General features: G+C 33.5%; 1 protein-coding gene across 1 annotated transcript in view; it reads left to right on the top strand.

The window, feature by feature from the left end:
• The window catches only part of Tmprss15 (transmembrane serine protease 15), a 94,612-nt gene that overhangs the window by 48,906 nt on the left and 25,451 nt on the right, over nt 1-20,255 (top strand). The window contains exons 14-18 of the mRNA XM_070028778.1: nt 3,811-3,900; nt 5,952-6,077; nt 6,870-7,010; nt 12,684-12,794; nt 13,910-14,042. Coding sequence (XP_069884879.1) covers nt 3,811-3,900; nt 5,952-6,077; nt 6,870-7,010; nt 12,684-12,794; nt 13,910-14,042 — 601 coding nt within the window. The remainder of the gene's footprint in view (nt 1-3,810; nt 3,901-5,951; nt 6,078-6,869; nt 7,011-12,683; nt 12,795-13,909; nt 14,043-20,255) is intronic.

Genomic DNA, 20,255 nt, shown 5'->3' with positions numbered 1-20,255 from the left:
AAATAATAATGAAATTCAGGCCACAAAGAATAAAAAGTATCAAAATTGTAATGCAAAATGGTTAGTTACATCATGAGTGGTTACAATAACTTTTTAGTGGAAATACAAATTTTCATAAACTATTTTCACAATTAAAATCTTTTTCACAAGCTGAATGCAATACTCTTCATAGATGATTTCACTTTATATTATAACCTAAACTTTTAATGTATCTCTAATATAAAAATGATTTGTCATTTATTACTAGGATATTAAACATTAATTGCATATTTTGAAGCTAACCATTTTAACATACTCAGCCATTTCTCAGATTCCATTATTATTGCATTTACATGAGAGCACCAATCCCAAACCTATTTTTGCTTGTAACTATATGCGCAATTTTTGTGCTTTGCCCTGGGTATTTTTAACTTAAGCCCTCTCTCTGTAAGTGAATACAATACTTCTTTATTCCACCCCACACTAAAGGCATCTCACTGACATGTGTGTCCTGGTCTTCAGCAGCTTAATCATGGATTTAAAATGACACGCTTGAAGAAAATTATTCATCCTTGACAGCTATTTTGCAAACCGCTGCATATTATTTGCATAGTGTATGCTGTGAAAATCCCTATTGGCATAGTCAGAAATTAACTGGAGGACAAGCTTTTGAGAGACTAGCTCTCAGAAAAAGAAAAACATAAGCACTTACCACTCTGAATGGGTAGAATTCTTTTCAGTAGACAAGCTACTTACTTTCTTTTCCTGAGTGGTCCTGACTTATCTGATGACACAGCGTGACTGTGATTTCTGCCATCCCTTTGCATGAGTCTTTGGGCCTTCTGCTAAGAAACGTGCTAAATCTCAAGAAGAGCAATGTCATCGTTAATATAAATAGTGTCATCCTGTTTAGAATGGTGGAAAGGGCTTCTAATTTCACTCCTTACAGTCATTTACACCTAGAGAGTAAACGAAATATTTTATCTTATGGGACAGTTATTTGATATGAACTTATCATTCAAATGCACTTTACAATGCACTTCTTAAGCATTTAAAAGGAATGAATTTCCCAAGATCTCTGCTTAGAAGAGAGATCTTAAGTAAACTGTCCTCCTAAACAGACTTAACAGTACCACTTAGCAATCTTTTCGTTTTGGGTGTGAGTTATATTATTAAAGTCTTATCCTTGATCCTTCTTTATATCACATGAAGTGCTCAGATAGGTGAAAATTTGATGCATCCTCAAAACACCATTTGGCAGTCTAAAATTTTTATATTTCCCTATTTGAATATTGAGAATCATTGTCTCATACATACGCACCCACATACACTCATGCATGCATGCACGTACACGTGCACACACACATACACACAGCACACACACACTTAGTTTATCATGGCTAAATTTGTGGAAGAGTCAATTTGGCTTTGCCCAGTCCTCACTCTTCAGTCTTGCTTTTCCCCTTCCAATCACACTTCACCTTCCTCAGTATTCTGATGGGAACACTAATTGGCAGCTGGGAATTACTCAAATTAACTGCATCATATGTACTTCAAGTTTGAGTATTATAACCAATCCTTCTTCATATTTCACACTGCATTTATTCATGTAATAAACCAGATCCTTAGTCTTTTGTAGAGAAGTTTCCTGTGTTCCTAAATAACTATTATTTCAAGTACTTTCTGCAGCATTCTGGAGACATTAACTTCTTCATTTCAGATTGATCTCTCATTTACCTTACTTGCCAATATTTTCACCCATGTTTCTTCCTGCCTTCCTTGTTTTTGCCATACTTCTATTAAGTACCACTTACTAAGACTCAGTCCAAAACCTCCATTAGCTTAGTCCCAATAGAGACAATGCTTTGGTTTAATCAGGTCAATGTGAGTCAGTACAGTACTTTGGAGAGCTTGGGATCAACTGTGTGAGGTCATTGCCCTTGGTCTTAGGTAAATATCAATGGCATAATCAAATAACTGAATATCTCCAAACTTCAGATTATCTGAATTCAAAAGAGCAATGATACCAGTATTCTAATCTACAAGGATTTTTTAGAGAACTAGTACTGACAATTCTAGGTAATGCATAGGTACTTTTTACAGGTTATCTTTAGTTTTTAGAACTCAAAAAAACTTCTTAACATCTATGCTCTGTACAGGACAAACAAATCCTAAGTACTCAACCAGCCCTTTATATAATTTGAGTCTATTTCTCCCCAGATAAAAACAATTCACATGGAAATCCTCTCTAAATGATGGTACATCTTAAGTGTATTTATTGTATAAGTTGTATAAGTTCATCTGGGTCTGGACTGGCTTATTTGAGAAAGGAGTATAAGAGTACACTTTAACACCTTACGGAGCAGGCCAGTATGAGTAAGTCAGAATAATGATCTCTCAAGTGTCCTATTATAAACATCACAAAATCCAATTTTGTAAGTCCTATAATACAAAGTTAGCCTAGTAGCATGGATTTTAGTAATCGGAGTAAATAAAGTAGATGGTACTTTAGGAAAGGAGCAAGACTGAAGGCATTCTCATGAATATAGATACATAATTACCCTTCCCATAATTTCACAGCAACTCTACCAGATGATATTTCAATATCATCTGCTTTTACTAACAGGAAAAAATATCTGCATGTATTTTTCAGATTAGATTATTTTAATGTGATACGATTTTAATATGTTAACAGTAAACACTTAGAATAAAGATATTTAAAGTAGTGATAAATTCATGTTACTTTAAAATTTATAATAAAGGAGAAAGTTATAATATATTAAAATATCATGGAGTTAATGTACCTACAGTATAATAGCCTTTATTAGAAGATTTATGATTATTTTGGTAATATATTTTCATTAAGCTCTGACAGTCCTAACTTGATTCCTGGAAATTCCAGTTGCCAGTCAGTCCAGGGGAATTGGTAAGTAAGTAGAGGGAGATTCAGTTAGTCTCCTTTATCTGACTATGGAATGCTTCACTATGAAGACCAATGAAGTTTCCCCTAATACTTCAGAAAGAAGAGAGGGTAAAGAAAAAGAACAATTCTGGATTAGTGTCTTACTAGCACCTCTGAAAGAAAAGTGTTTGGTCTACAATTTCTTCTATAAATAAGTTTATCTCCAGCATAGATTCAATATTTATTTCATGACGCATACTTATAAAAGATGTTCACTCAAATAACTTTCATTAGTGCTACACACTATCAGGCTTCCTTCGAGAGTCACAAAAGCAATAAAAAAAAATCTAAGTATTTTAAAAAGCTCTTGAGTAAAGTGATTCATTAGCTTTTATTTGTTCCAATCTTAAGTTGTGGAATTTTTTCTTATACAAAGCCTAACATTGATCTGTCAAAACTAGTATTCCAGCCTGGAGTCAACAGCTCTTACGTATAGTCCTAGCTACTCAGTAGACAGAATTCCAAGGCTACCTAGGCTAAAAGTCTGTAAGACTTTATCTCAATAGAAAAAGTTGGATGTGGTGACAGGCATCTGTAATACTAGCTATGGAAGGAAGTGTAAACAGGATGATTGTGGTCCATGACGGCTTAGTCATAAAATGAGACCGTATGTCAAAAATAACCAGAGACAAAGGTGCTGGGAACATAGCTCAAGTGGTAGAAGCATGCATTGTAAGCACGTGACCCTGAGTTCAAACCTCAGTCGAGTATTCATCCAAATTCGAAATATATATATACATACTCACAAACACACTCACTGTGAAAACCTAGCATTCTAACCACTATAATTACAAGTGACAAATTTGCTGGCATATGATATTATGTCTCTAAAATAAACATTGGGTCTCTAAACAATCTTTCCTTTTCAGCGGACTGTGGTGGACCTTTTGAACTGTGGGAACCAAACACAACATTCAGTTCTCCAAACTTTCCAAACAACTATCCTAATCAGGCTTTCTGTAAGTCATTCATTTCCCAGTTGCTACCCCCCGAATGTACATATCAAGAATATGTCCTCCCATAAAATATCAAAGTAGAGAACAAATTTGTCAAACATGAACACATTTACTGTATATACCTGTAATATTTTTAATATAACAAGAATCAAAATTATTGCTAACTTGTTAGCAATAAAAATATTACACTAGGCAAAGTAATTCCTCAAAATATATTATTTCTGCCAATTCTCACAATTTAATAGTTCTTTAAGGTAATTGCTATTATTATGATTCCAAATGAAATAATTGATTATAATCATAAGACAGCCAATTTATGTCATACTCCTCTAGCTTATGTATACAGTGTTATGGTGTTTATACATAGTCTGTAATTTATAGAACAAAGTGAATGGAAAGCTTAAAATGTAAAAAGTCAGTTAGTATTCCTTTTGCAAATATAGCAGTCAATAACGCAGATACCACAGTGATGTTATTTTTAGGCCAACTATGAAGAAGAAAATAACAAAAGGAATGTTATAATACCTACACTGAGAAAGACTAGTTAGCAAAGACTGTACAAATGCTGTGTCTCCACCAACCTGACTAACATGAGAAACTCACTATAGAGATTGTATTAAAGGTGCAAAGCAAGTGTCTTGTCCATCCTACTAAGCTTGCACATCAGTAGACTTGTATAGAAACAAGTCCTTCCCATCACCATTACCTGGTTAAGGTTACTAACCCAGATAGGGAATTCTATCAGTGTAAGAAACACCCCAATGGTTGTAAAAAATGAGTTAGAAAATGTCAACTTTTAGCCGGGCCTATAATGGTTCATGCCTATAATCCTAGCTACTCAGGAGGCTGAGATCTGAGGATCATGGTTCAAAGCTAGCCCAGGCAGGAAAGTCCGTGAGACTCTAATGTTCAATAAACCACTAGAAAAACCGGAAGTGGCGCTGTGGCTCAAGTGTTAAGAGTGCTAGTCTTGAGCTGAAGAGCTCAAGGACAGCACCCAAGCCTGGAGTTCAAACCCCATGACAAACAACAACAACAAAAAGAAAATGCCAACTTTTCTTCTTGCAGTGATCTAGAGATGAGCAAGTCCCACTTTCAAAGGCAAATAGATGACCATTATAGGGATTTACCTGATCTAATAAATAAATAAGCAATCATTCATCAAATTCCACTTTTATGGAGAAACAGATTATTATCTCTACTTCTTTGGACATTTTAAAAAGAATGTCATGTGAATTAAGTAGGAATTCATACAACAGTATGATATCAAAACAGAAATTCAGGGGCTGGGAAGGTAGCTCAGCAGTAGAGTGCTTGCCTTGAATGCATAGGTTTGATTCCTCACCACCACGAGTAAGCAGAAAAAGCCAGAAGTGGTACTATGTCTCAAGGGGTAGCTGAAGAGCTGAGGGACAGCGCCCAGGCCCAGAGGTCAGGCCCCATGACCAACCAAAAATAAATAAATAAATAAATACCAGCAATTCAGAGAAATTTGTTAATTAGTTAATTTGCTCAAATGCTAAACATTTTTAGGCACTGAAATAAATGTTAAAGGTCATAATTTAACAAGGATTCAGATAAATTGTCGGGATTACAAAAATATTTAAGCCATTAAAATAAAGACAAAGACATTCATTCAGGAATTCATGGAGGGTCCTTAATGTGTAAACAAGGAGCCCAGAACTATGTCTTGATTCTCTAATTAACTGTATTGAAATAGAATATTAGCTTTTTTGTTATTCATAAGTTTTATGCTGTTGGATTCAATTGAAAGTTGTGATATTTTATTCTAGTATTATATCTTATATAAAAGTATGCACCCATGGTAAATTATTTCAAGTTTGAACTTTTACTTTCTAAACATATTCTTGGCCAAACAAATAACTTTCTTACAAAGCAAAACAAAAACAAAAAACACCTGTTTCAAATCTTGATTTTTCATGAAATGGAAAAAAAATGTTTAAAAGTAATTTGAAGTTCTTCAGAAAGTGAAGACTTAAATGAGATACAAAGAAATGTATTGCAAATTAAGTTTACTACTGATTATCTCTAAGGTGTCTGGAATTTAAATGCACAAAAAGGAAAGAACATACAAGTCCATTTTCAAGAGTTTGACTTAGAAAATGTGGTAGATGTAGTTGAAATCAGAGATGGTGGAGAAGATGAGTCTTCACTCCTAGGTAAGTCTGTAGTCTTCCTACTGTGAAGACTGGCTAGCTCAAGACATGGGTGGATAGAATACAAGACCAGAGATTGAACACTTCTACAACTAGCAAATAGTCAGTTTGTTGGCATTGGTGACAAATACCATTTTCCTTGAGCTCTTGTGGATATGAATTCCTTTCAAAATTGAATTATTTTCATTGCTTGTAATATACAAAGCAATTAAAACATGACAGTATACTTTAATTAGCTGAAGTGTTATCAGTAAAGAGTGTCTATGCAATCCCCACAAGAAGAGAATTCATGAAAAATAGTTTAAAAGTTACTATTACGGTTTGTACTATCTGTCTCTAATCCATTCTTCAAATTGGTTTGATGATTTCACTTGAAAGCAACATTAATGCATTTGGAAAATTAATTAGTACATTAATTAATAACACATCAATTAATACATTTGGAAAAAAGAGTAAGAAAAATTCTTACCCACATTTATTCTTAAAGGTCTTTAAAAGGAAGCAGTCATTTCTTTGAAATAACATGAACCTTGCACAGTAGAAGTGCTAATCCAGATAATATTATGATTAACACTTTATTAAGTTATAGAGCTGCAGAACCTTGACTAATATTGAAGAGCTCAATAAACAAGTTGGCTTCGTAGAAGTAGCATCTAAAATCCAAGCAACTATGAACATTTCTTATGGCTGCTTCATGATGAACATGCTTTTCCTAGAGAATGGATATGAGCTAAAGGCTATGTTGGTCTTCTAGATTTAAAGGTCTTACTGAGAATTAATTTTCCTTTGGAGCAGCCGTGTATACAGGGCCAGGGCCAGTGAAGGATGTGTTCTCCACTTCAAATAAGATGGCTGTCTTGTTCATCACTGACAACAGTTTGACCAGAAAAGGATTTAAAGCAAACTTCACTACAGGGTATCATTTGGGGATGCCAGGTAAGAACGTTACAGATCACATCATCAATTTAGAGAAAACAAAAAAAAACAGAAATATAAATATATACTGGGCTTCTATTATATCCATTCTTCCTCATCTTAAAGATTTTTCTGCTTTATATCTGGGTAATTGTGACCTGAGTTTTTGTCAGAGTAAGTATTGATCCAGCATGCTTCTTCATAGATCTACTTGCACCTCTCTGGTGTTCAAAGGGCCTTGAATTATGCTCACTTTAAAGATGGTCACTTGGCTACTTCAAGCATGTAAGGAAGAACCCGTTCTATCACCAAGGTCACATTCAGGGGACAGCTGGGAGACAGGCAGGTGATCTGTGGGAATGCCAATAATATCCTATCAAAGAGTTTAATGTCATGAAATGACCAACTTATTAGAAACATCTGGGATAAAACAACTACAATGAAGGAATGTAATGCTGATATTCACTGGACACTCACCCTCCTTACTTGTATTTTTTACTTTATCCATTAACAAGAACAAAATTATGGTCTGTTCTGTGTACATGCACACAAGTGTGTACATATTCACATATGTATGTGTGTGTGTTAAAATTTAACTCGAGTTAAATCTGGAGTTTAGTCAATAATCTCATCCCTTAGTAATTTTGTGATTGCTTATTTCATAATAACAAACATTTTCTATGAACATTTTATCTGTTGTTTTAGGGTCTCCTCTTTGAGACATTTTTATTTTGTTTCACCATTTGATTTAAAATAATCATTTTATAATACTTGTAGAATATAATAAATTATCTTACATTAGCTATACAAGGAAGATTTCACTTTGATATTTTCATGCATGCATACATGTATTTCAATCAATCATTCCCTATCACTTTCCTTGACCACCACCTTTTCCAAAGACATTTTTAACATTTCCTTACCCTGTTGCCATACTTTCCAGTTATCTATTTCAACCCTATTCATTCTCTTTCACCTTCTGTAACCCAATCCCCTTCAGTAATTTGAGAAGAAATCGTTGATTGCAGCAGGGATGGAGTCTCCATGAGCGTCACTGTGTGATGCATCATCACTGTGCGATGAATCTGCTGGCAGTATGAGTTCACATTCTTCCTGGACCTGGTGTAGAAGTGGCTGAATAGTGGCAAATAAACAGAACCAACTTCCACCAGCACTGTCCTTGTCAAAATTTCTTAGACTAAAAGTTTGAAAACAGACTTGGACTTCAGGGGAGAACTGAGCTGGCACTGGGAAGTGAGGCTGGACCCATAGATTTGTTTATGTTGGTGCTCTACTTCGGAGACACTTATAGAAAGCATGTGCAAAAGGGACATCATACACTGGTTTTAGCATTTATCTCTTTTACTTGAGATAGATGTATCTGATATACTGTAGGGACAGCTTTGAAAGTATTCAACTAAAATATAATTATGTAGCATACTTTTATATATTCCTTTACCCCATTTCATTTGATCCCATTTTCATTGAAATAGAAGTTATAATAAGTATTTATTAAGAGGTATCTACAAATGTAATCTCATTGCTCTTTTCTGATACATTGAGCTCAGTAGTATGAGCTAACTCGGAAGTAGCAGCTGAATACACTTAAGGGTTTTGAGCCCTCCTCCAGGCCTGTGCCTCAGAGACAAATCCAGGTCTATTTAAAACCAAGCTTTTTATGTTGACTACATGAAGCACAGCTACCAGAGACTTCATAAAAAGAAGAAAGAGAAATTCACTTCTTAGCAATATTTCTTTTTCTCTTGCTTACCGTTGGCATAAAACTATCAGAAATTATATTTAAGAGTCCAGAGAGAGACAGTTGTGTTAAACCTTTCTTGATGGATTTTAAATTCCATGGAAGCCAAATCAAGTCTATGCATTGAAAGAAAATTTAAAAACAGCTTATTTATGCATTTACTTAGATCTTATAATTTCTATTGAGCAGTAATGATCACTTTGCCACATTGAACATGATTTTCTCTAATTCATCAATCTTTCGAAACAGTTTATATTTTCTGGACTTATTAGTATGAGATATTAGGGTATAATCCTAATACTTTTGGCTAAAGCCAAACAGTGGTTTATAATTTTCATATTTAAACTTATCATATTTAATTAATATGTGATTTTCTTTCTTTCTAACATCTGTACTGGCATATATCCATTGTATAAGAGGGTTTCATTATGAGTTTCCAAATATATTTGGTCAAACCCTCCTCCATCACCCTCCCTCTTTCCACCTATCCTTTTCTTAAAACAATTTCAACAGACTCCATGGTTCAATTTTTGTACATGTATGTCAAGTACTTTGTCCATACTCTATTTCTCTTTCCTCACTCTCTCTAATCACTCTTCCTCCTTTCAAAGACACCTACCTTTAAGCAGGATCTACTTTCATTTCTCTCATTTCTTGGTAAAGTACATGCTATCGCTCAGAGATATGAAGTTCTTTGTCTCATGTGCATACATTGTAACTAATCATATTATCCATCTTTATTGTTTTCTCCCATCCCCTTTACCTGTTTATTGCATAACTTATTTTAGAAGCAATACATTTTTACTTAGAAGCAATGCTTTTTATCCATCACTCTCTCATTCTCTTGTCCTCTCCCCCCAAATACAAATTACCTCAATTAATATAGGTAGGTAAGTAGATAGATAGATAGATGGATAGATAGATAGATAGATAGATAGATAGATAGATAGATAGATAGATAGATAGATAGATAGATAGATAGATAGATAGATAGATAGATAGATAGATAGATAGATAGATGAAAAACATTCAATCTTTATCCTGCTGAACATGGCTTCACTCAAAGTGATAATATCCAGTTTCACCCACTTTCCTGAAACTGTACTATTTGGAGAGGTAGGGCATTCTTGGGGCTTGAACTTAGAACTTGGGCACTGTATCTGAACTATTTCCTTGTAGTCATTCCTTGTAGTCATACACACATATACACATTTTATTTATCTATTCATCAGAAGAACAGAGTCTAGCTGTTTTCATATTGCTTAGCTTTTGTGAATACTTTTGTATCATGGCTTACATTTTTCTCAGATATATGTCTAAGAGTGGTATTGGTGGGTGGATTGCATAATAGTTCTATTTTCATATTTCCAAGATGCATACATACAGCTTTTCATAGTAGTTATGTTCACTCACATTGCCATCAGCTGTGTATAAGGATACTCTCTCTCTCTCTCTCTCCCCTCTCTCTCTCTCTCACACACACACAGAGACATACACACATGTGTGCACACCTCGCACACACACACACACACACACACACACACACACACACACACACACACTTTTCCAGCATTTGCTGTTCTTGATGATAGCCATTCTAACCAGAATGGTATAAAATCTCCATGTCATTTGATTTTCATTACCCTTCAGGGCAAAATGTTACTTCTTCAAACATTTATCGGCTATTCAAATTCCTTTTGGAATTTTTTGTGTTCATTTGCCCCTTGCTTAAGATAAGTTGCTAGGATTTGGGGAGATGATTTTTTTGAGCTCTCTCTTTATCCTGGTTATTAATCCCTTGTCAAATGTATAGCTGGCAAAGATTTTTATGCCATTCTGAAGGCTGTATCTTCAGTCCTGAAACTATTTCCTCTGCTGTATAGAGGTTATTTAGTTGGATGCAAGACATTTGTCAATCCCTTCTCTTCTCATTTGCTGGACTATTCAAATTCTGTTTAAGAAGTTATTGCCTATGTCTATATGTTCCAGTGTTTTCCTGTAGTAGTTTCAGATTTACAGGTCTCATAGTCCAGTCTCTAATCTATTTGAAATTGATATCAACACAGAGCAAGAGACAAAGATCTAGTTTCAGTAATGTATATATGGTTATCCATTTTTTCTAACTTATGATTTTCTAATTAAACATAGCCTGACTACATTAACAAGAATAAGATTATCGATAACTTTATCTATGATTAAATTATTGTCTAGACCTAATTTTACCCAATGATTTTAATAAACTATGAAATCATGGATATTTTCAAACTATGATGACTAATATTCTATGATAATATTAAAATATATAATTATGGTCATAGAATTAGTGCTGTGAGGTTTTAAAATAAATATATATGTGTTAAAATATAGATTTATGATAGAATTGTAAATAGATTTTATGTGTTGCTATTTTTAAATCTTCTTATTTCCTAGTAGAAAATAAAAGGAATATTTCTAAAGACAGAATAATTCTTTCCATTAAAATATTAATTCTTGACTGAGAAACAAAATATAATTATCTCTGTCCATTTGTCATCTCAGTAATCTGATTCAAAATGTGTTCATGAACCAAATAATTACATTTACAAGTACTTCCCTAACAATATTATAGAGATATGTAACTTATTTGTCTCATGGTATTATAAAAGTTTACAGAGAAAAACCAACTTTGATACACTTAAGATGAAAAAGAAGTACTTACTTTCATTTAACAGTAAAGCGCACTGAGTATTTAAACTCAGACCAATTTATTTGTACAAAAAAATTACAAAATGTCCAAAATGGCTTAGATAAAAGGCAAATGGTGCTAGAGTATTCAACCACTGTTTAAATTTACATGAGTAAAATTTGTCTTATAGTTCATAAAACTAAAGTATGATTTCAAGTAAAATAAAATTTTTAAAAGGTGGGGTTTTGTTTGGTTTTTGGCCTTTTTTGAAAGTTGTGGGGTTTGAACTCTGAGCCTGGGCACTGTCCCTGAGCTCTTCAGCTCAAGACTAGAGTTCTACCACTTGAGCCACAGTGCCACTTCTAGTTTTCTGGTAGTTAATTGGAGATAAGATTCTTATGGACTTTCCTACCCAGGCTGGCTTTGAACCACAATCCTCAAATCTTAGTATCCTGAGTGGCTAGGATTACAGGCGGGATTCACCAGCACCTGGATCAAAAGTTATTTTATAATCACTAAAATTCCCATCAACTAATAAATTTATATTTTAAAATATTTTTTGAAATAATGCTTTTTTAAAAAGTGCTTTTTTATTCTGTCAAATCTGTAATTAAGTTTTATGCCTATTTTTGAAGCATTTCAATGATTTAACATGCATTCATACTTAATGTTTAACAAAAAAATTACATTCTCATGTTCCGACAGTACTTTACTTATTCAGAGTTCCATCCTTGACTTGCTTTCGCATACCTTCTACTGTAGTTTCCATTACTATGTGATTACTCAGCATTGCCTGACCCTGCTTCAGCTGAATGCACTATTTCCTACATGACCTGACTGCTTCCACAAAAGACAGCATCCACATTGTTATCTAATAAACATCTGGAAGCATCAGTTGGATGATGATGCTTGAGGAGCATTATAGTGGCTGTGACTTGCTTGTTCATTTGAAGTGGGGTAATTTGCTGAAGAGGCAGTAACAAAAAAATTGAGGATATATGTACTCAAAGACCAATAGGCATCTTGGAACTTCCTTGAATCCTTCTGCAAAGAATATGACTGAAGTTCTATCTACAATTTTTTAAAGCTATATGTCTGACTTTGATTCTGTTTCTGAAGCCTTCTGAGTAACCAAGAGCACAGTTTTCAATATCAAAGACAGTTCAACCATGTACCTTAGAAAGGGCTGATGTTCAAATGGAATGAAATGGAATGAACACTCCCAAACCATTATTTCTTTATCCTATAAAATAATCTTCTTTCCCCCTAGATCCCTGCAAAGATGACACTTTTCAGTGTGAAAATGGAGAATGTGTTCCACTTGTGAATCTCTGTGATGGTCAGCCACATTGTAAGGATGGCTCAGATGAAGCACATTGTGGTAAATCTTATTTTTATGTTTATATTATTTTAACCACCATTTCTTAGATTCTAAGTGTGTCTTTATTACAATGCATCTGAAATTTTGGAATGTGAACATCTCACAGTGATCCCAACAGTTCTGTGCTACTTAGTTAGAAGAAAATTTAACATGTGTTTCTGCTCATTTCTTTGTTTGTTTAAACGGAGATACATTTAATAACAAAAAGTCTAGGACAACCAACATCAGGTTGATCACCGAAATAACACAAGATGCAAGAGCCCAAAGTAGCCATTTTTGTACAACTCAGATTAGCCATTGACTGTGTTGTGCTTATTATAGAATGTAAGTAGACATCAGGTGCTGACTTCCAGAGACTTGGCCCTTGTCTTTCTTGGTTCTTTAATATATTTTACTCCTTCTGTCTTACTTATTTTTTAGTCTAGCCTCCTACCCCCCTTCAGGGTTTCCATAACAATTTGAGAATTCATTCTTTACTAAATCTCATTTTTACTTCTAGGAAATATTTAATGTATATATGTTATTTAATGTATATATATAAGTGTATATATAATAGATATTATATGATATATGATACGGTATGTTACATATTATATTAGTCAATATCTAATCAAATAAGTGCATACATTGAAAGCATAATCAGTTTCTACACTCTAAATACTAAGAACATTGCTGTTACCCTAAGGCCTTCATTTACTTTTACCAACTTATGTCAAAATGATCCCATGTGTAATCTGATATTTTTAATACATGTCCTGATGTTGATTAATTATTTTAAATTTTTTATTATAAATAAGCATAATTGTAAATACTGAAAGAGTATAGAGATTTTATGATATATGTATACAACAGTAACGAATAAACTAATTGACCTATCAGTCACTTCAGATATTTATGATTTCCTTTGCAGTAAGAATCTTTGAAACTTACTTCCATAGCATTTTTTGAAATATACAATGCACTATTATTGTATACAGTAGTGAGTATAGTCAGCATATTCTTCAACAGATCTCATTCCTATCAACTGATGGAAATAGTGTATCTTCTGATTGACCACACATCAATGTATTCACCTTCCAGTCTTTAGAAACTACCACTGTTCTCTGAATCTACAGTGCGTCTTTCCAATGGCACAATGAGCAACAATGGGCTGGTGCAGTTCAGAATCCAGGCCAAATGGCATGTAGCCTGTGCTGAGAACTGGACCACAGAAATTTCAAATGATGTTTGTCACCTTCTAGGACTGGGGTAAGTAATTTTTTTAAAGAAATTAACTTTTTAAACAATATTCCATTGAATTTATTTAAAATGTATAATTTGTGAGTTTAGAAAGCAGATATGAACTTAGAAAATGTATGAGCACAAAAGAAGAAAGTAAAATTTTGATTACCTCATTTCTATAGTAGCAATTATGACTAAAATTATTTTAGAAATATATTTCTATGCAAATATTATACAAGATAAAATATGCTGTACATGTAAGCATTTTTTATAGTTGTACATATGCCTTTTAAAGAAAATAAAGTACAGTCATCTGTTGTGGTCTGTGGAGAATTTGTTCCTAGACCTAAATGGGTAATAAAATCCATGCATGCTCAAGTCCTTATTTAAAAAATGGCATAGCTAGGTACTGATGGCTCATGCTTATAATCCTATCAACTCAAGAGACTGAGATCTAAGAAATGTGGTTGAAAGCCAGGCAGTGCAAGAAAGGCTGTGAGATCTTCTCTCCAATTAACCACAAAAAGACAGAAGTGAAGCTGTGACTCAAGTGGTAGAGTGCTAACCTTGAGCAAAAATCTCAGACACAGCCTTTATGCCCTGATTCAAGCCCTAGACAAACACATACACACAAAAAAACCTGCACAATATTTGCAAGTAATCTGCATTTCTGCCCATTTATATTACATCATCTCTAGATTTATTATAAGAGCCATTAAAATATAAATAGCACATGAGTACTTGTGATTCTAGGGAATCATAACTAGAAAAAAATTGTAAATAGCCAGTATAGGTGTAATTTCTGTGTGTGGATAGATAGATAGATAGATAGATAGATAGATAGATAGATAGATAGATAGATAGATAGATAGAAAGAAAGATAGATAGATTAGAGAGATAGATGGCTTATATGTAAAGATATAGAAATTACAGAAACAGAGCACTGATTATATTCCATTTCCATAAGAAGCATAACAAAACACAATAGTACTTCAGAGAAATTTATTTTACTAAATATTTTCAAAATATTCACAATAGTTGCTTGAGAAAATTTGTTAAAGTACAATGTGAACTACACATGAGAAGGTTTAAGACTTACCCAAGAAAGATAATACAAGTAAAACTTATAATTAATGAATCACCAAAAATTAATTATACTTCACAGTCTAATGTAATAATATGTTACATGGACATCTAAGTTCACATTATTCATTCCTTACTTCCTCATATTTCTAGACAAAAATGAGCAAAAAATAGAAAACAATGAATATGCATAATTTGATTCTTCTACAATTCTTCTCAATGTTTTCTTTTTTGTTTGTTTGTTTGTTGATTGCGGGGCTTGAACTCTGGGCCTGGATGCTGTCCCTCAACTCTTCGACTCAAGGCTAGCACTCTATCACTTGAGCCACTGCACCACTTTTAGTTTTCTGCTGGTTTATTGGAGATAAGAGTCTCATGGACTTTAATGCCTACGCTGGCTTTGAACCACAGTCATCAGATGTCAGCCTCCAGAGTAGCTACAGGCCTGAGCCACTGATGCCAGGCAATTCTTCTCAATTCTGACACAGCCTTCTATGACTGAAGATTCACAATTATATTCACATATAGTTATTTTTTAACCATTGACATGATTGTGCTTCTCACTGTTTGTCATATTAAACTATGAGTTCTCTAAATGCAAGAGATGCATGTTGATTTTCCATCACTATAATATGTATCTGTGGTAACTAGCTTATAAATATGTAAGGATCATTTTGTTGCAGTCTTGGAGTTTCCAGTCAATGATCAATTGTTCCTGGCACTTTGGACATATGAGAAAGCAAGAGTAGGTTGTATAGTTCCTCAAAGTTTTCATTACCTTTCAACAGCACCAAGATTCAAAATTTGCAGACATTTAGAAGACATTTAAAGTCCAACCTACAGCACTTCTTTATTTTATATATTATTGCTCACATCTAAAGTAATCCTTGTCTGAAAAGAATATACGCACAAAATACATATTCATGGAGGAAATAAATTATTCATTGTTTTCATGCATACGTACATATAAATATGGATATATCTAGCTATCTAAAAGCATGCCAAGAGTCATTTAACTAGAAAGCATTATCATTTTTTCTCTGTTCTGAACTAGTACCTGATTTTCTAACATAAAGTTACAAGGTCAAAAAGGAAAAATAATCCATGTACTCTCATATGCATACATCAACATTTTAGCTAACACCAAATATTCGTAATTCATCAAAATCAAATGCAGTTGATTGCCTTTAACATACAAGGCTCCTCAAACCAACTAGTAGTTCATAAAACAATCTTAACGCACAGATTTTCAAAATGGCTTCCTGTTTATTTTCATTTAGACCCTAAAACGTATTTTTCACTAGAAATAACATTGTTTGCAGTATTTGGGTACTTAGTCCACAAGCTGTTAACTTCTGGCAGACTGAGAGAGCTGTACTATATACTAGAGCCAAAATAATACTCAACCACGACATAAAGATATTTTTTTACCATAAGAAAATGGTCTAAAGTCTCACAAGCAGTGTTAGAAATCTTCCATAACTTACTGCAATTGGGCTGAAACTTTCCAGTTTTTCTTATTTTTCAAAATTCTGTGGATTCATTATTGGAAGTCCCCAAAACAGACCCAATGTCAGACTCATCAACATTATTCTCATCAAGAATGAAAGAAGGAAGTGAGTCCTAACGCACTTTATGTAAATACCCATCAATTTGGCTATGTAACTTAGTCAGAAACTTCCTGTCCTTTAGATATATGTACATATTTGTTAATATGTTTGCATTTACATCATCCTTTCTAATAATACTTTATAGGTTTTAATTAAAAGTGTTTTTCACATTTGGGAACATTTCAGACAAAAGTGTGAAAGAGAGTGAGTGGTAGGAAGAATAATGGTTTTGAGTAATCAGCAAAACAAGGAAACTGTCAGATGCTAATCTGTCATATCAAGTAAAACTCTGGTGAACTGGTATTGACTCCAGGTTCCTATTTCCATAATAATTTTACTGGAATAGTGACTTCAGAGGAGTAGGGTTCTAGGAAGTCCTGTGGTTCCACTGTCAAAATTGTCATTATGTCCCAGGAGCTGATTTATAGACTCAGTTTAAAGATGAAGCTGAACAGATTGGTACTTTGACTATATTTCTAAATAGGTGCACCCAAATAACCTGGAAATTTGTGTTCCAGTTTACCACATTACTAAGCAGAAGAATTTTTTTGTTTTTTTTTTATTGTTGTTCCATTGAGATTTGTGAATTCTTACTCAATTGCTTTCTGAAGGATGTATGGTATTCAGAGGAATTCATTGTTCACAAAACAAAAATTGGTCAAGACTTTTCTTTGAAAATAGTTTTTTTTAGTGAGTATGAAAGAAGTATATGGGATGATGTTAAAATGCTGATTCCTGCAGTTGCATGCCAGAATTTACTAGAACGGAAGTATAAATCTTTATTATATTTTAACAGTACATAATGTAAATATATCATTTTCATTACAGCAGAGTCAGAAACATAAAGATTAGCCATGATATTTTGTCTCATCCATGGATGAAAAAAACGCAATATTTGACTTACCCATATCTGCATATAGACAAATAGGGAATTAAAATGTGTTGAGATAAATAAAAGATGGTAGGAGAACCTAATTCAATATGGGCATATCAGGGAAGCTGAATATAAGCTGAGTAGATGAAAATCGACTCTATACAACCGTGTACTGTTTATTTACAGGTTTTTCTTTTTCCCAGCTAGTGAGTTTCACTGACCTCATTTTCTGTGGATCACAGTCCTTCGAGCTGAAGACAGGGATGAGAGCTAGGTCTCTTAGTGTGTATAAAACAACTAGTGCACTCCCCACTGCCTTACATACAGTGGTTTTGGTGAAGGCCAGGTATTTGTTTTCTTCTCAAACGAGTCAGGGTAATTTATGCCAAGACCTTCAATCTTTGTCCGTGTGCTTGCTTATTAAAGTCTCCTTAGTGCTCTAATAAAGGAAAGAAAGTTATAACCTTAATGAGAATTGGTCTAGACTGGTAGATGCTAACTGAAAGAAAACTCAATGAGTTTAAATTATATGTGTTTAGCATAGTGGAAAGTAATTTAGGAGTTAACTTATTATAAAGGCATTGTAGTCTCTCAAGATTATTTATGCAGATGAAGTATGAGCTGCAATTCCCTGCAGATTCTCATAAATCATATGAGGCAGATTTCATCAGTCTTTCTTTTTCTTATCTATTAAGCATTTAATTCCATCCCATTTATAGCATGCATAAGTAAAAAGTATTTTGAATAACATTTTATGTCTTTTATCAAAGTATGAAAAAAATTTAATCTGATGGAAAAATAAAGGCACAGAAACTTAGAGTGGTGATTTTTACACGATATTTTCTAGGAAAGAACACTGTACTGTTCCTAACCCAGCATAGGAGAAACTTACTTGATTTTCCATTTAAAAATTAGGAGGTCAGCAGCTATTTAAAAACTTCACAAAGTTTCAAAAATACTAATGTACTAAAATAAGTAATTATTTGAATCCTCCTAATCCTATAGGAAATTGGGGTTAATTTTTAAATTCCAATATACTTCTGCACCATATTACTTTATATATAAAATATATCAATTTGATCTTGTTCACAAACCCAAATTTAAAAAAAATGAAATTACTTCAATGCTTGTTCATTTCAGGGTGTTTTGAAAATACTTGGAGAGAGTAAAATATTGTTTTAAGTTTTTCAAATAAATAAAAAGAAATAATGTATCTGTTATAATAGGCTACCAGAGACTCTATTGAATCCAGGCTAAGATATAAGGTCTTTGGTTGCAATGTGAAACTGAGGTCTTTGTCTCCATGAGAGCCAGCTATACCTCACAGGGAACTCTTTCACATTTAAGGAATTCATAATCTTCATAATACTTCATGTTTGTTTTGCTACAAGCATAGAGTTGGTGGTTTGATTTCACTTGTTCATAGAAGCAAGACAAAGAAACACCAAACAAACCAAACAGATCTAAATACTCTACCAAAATTAACTTAATCCATAGGATTGCTTCGTCAATACTTAGAATTTCAGTATGAAATAATAGATAAAAAGATCAGCTGATTTCTGTATTATCCTTAATACAGTAGCTTCTACAAAGGAAGACATTGATTAGGTTAAGATAACTAATCTATGGACATTTCTTTATTTTTATGTAACTATCTCAAACTTTTGAGGTCTGAAGTCAGAAAAATCTAAATTTAATGAATCTTATCTGCTAAGAGTTACTTTATGGCTAATAAATGGTAAGTGTACTCCCACAAATGTGCTAAATGAACAAGCAGGTGTAGATGAGATGTGGTCGGTTCAATAATGATATTTCTACAACTCCCCTTTACAGTGGATCTCCTAATGGGATGATTTGCTATGGAATTCCTTCAATCCACCCTCCCCCTGTCAATAAAAAGGTTCCTCCAATGTCCCACAAAATCAATCCTCTTCTTTCTCTCCAATCTGAAAAGAAAGGTCCATCCCTCTCCAAAAACCTTTTAGGCTAATCCCACCTGGAACTATTCATTACTTAAACCTTTTGGGGTGTGAAATGAGCCTATAGTGCCTGGCTGCAGTATTCACATTATTCCTTTTAGCTTTTAGTGTATCCAATGGCTTAAAACATTTCTACCTAAGCTTTTGCTTCAGGGAAGAATTCTTATCAAGCAAATGCAGTCTGAGTGACTAGACAAAGGAGAGAAAACCTGAGAATGACCTCAGAAGAGAGGCAGAAGATTTAACACCATGCAAGGAGCCTTAGGCTATCATTTGTGCTCTCTGTAGAATTCATTTATATTTTTATATTCCAACTATGACCTAAAAATAATCATGTCTGTCTATATAGTCTCCTTTTTTCATATAGAATAAAGTTTTTCTGAAGTCAGAAGAACCCTTTGAGGATATATTACCCATAAACATGGTAATCAGGGTTTAAGACAAGTTCCAGGAGGCTTTAATATGTTAACAAGGTAATACTATGTGTTGTTTCTATGCTATACTAAATTTTTACCGATTTAGATAGTTATGTAAGTGGACAATAGCATTAGATAAACCTTCAGATCTTGCCATTTTTTTTAATTTAGAAAATGGACACTTTAGCTGTATTCTTTGCAGAATGCCTCTCTAAAATCTAGTAACAATTCTCTTTGAAGAAATGAAAATGGGAGCCAAAAGGACATCAACTGAATAA

This window comes from Dipodomys merriami, unplaced genomic scaffold, assembly GCF_024711535.1.
Source record: "Dipodomys merriami isolate MVZ:Mamm:240054 unplaced genomic scaffold, mDipMer1.0.p SCAF_2, whole genome shotgun sequence".
NCBI lineage: Eukaryota > Metazoa > Chordata > Mammalia > Rodentia > Heteromyidae > Dipodomys > Dipodomys merriami.
This window is presented reverse-complemented; position numbering and strand designations above follow the sequence as displayed.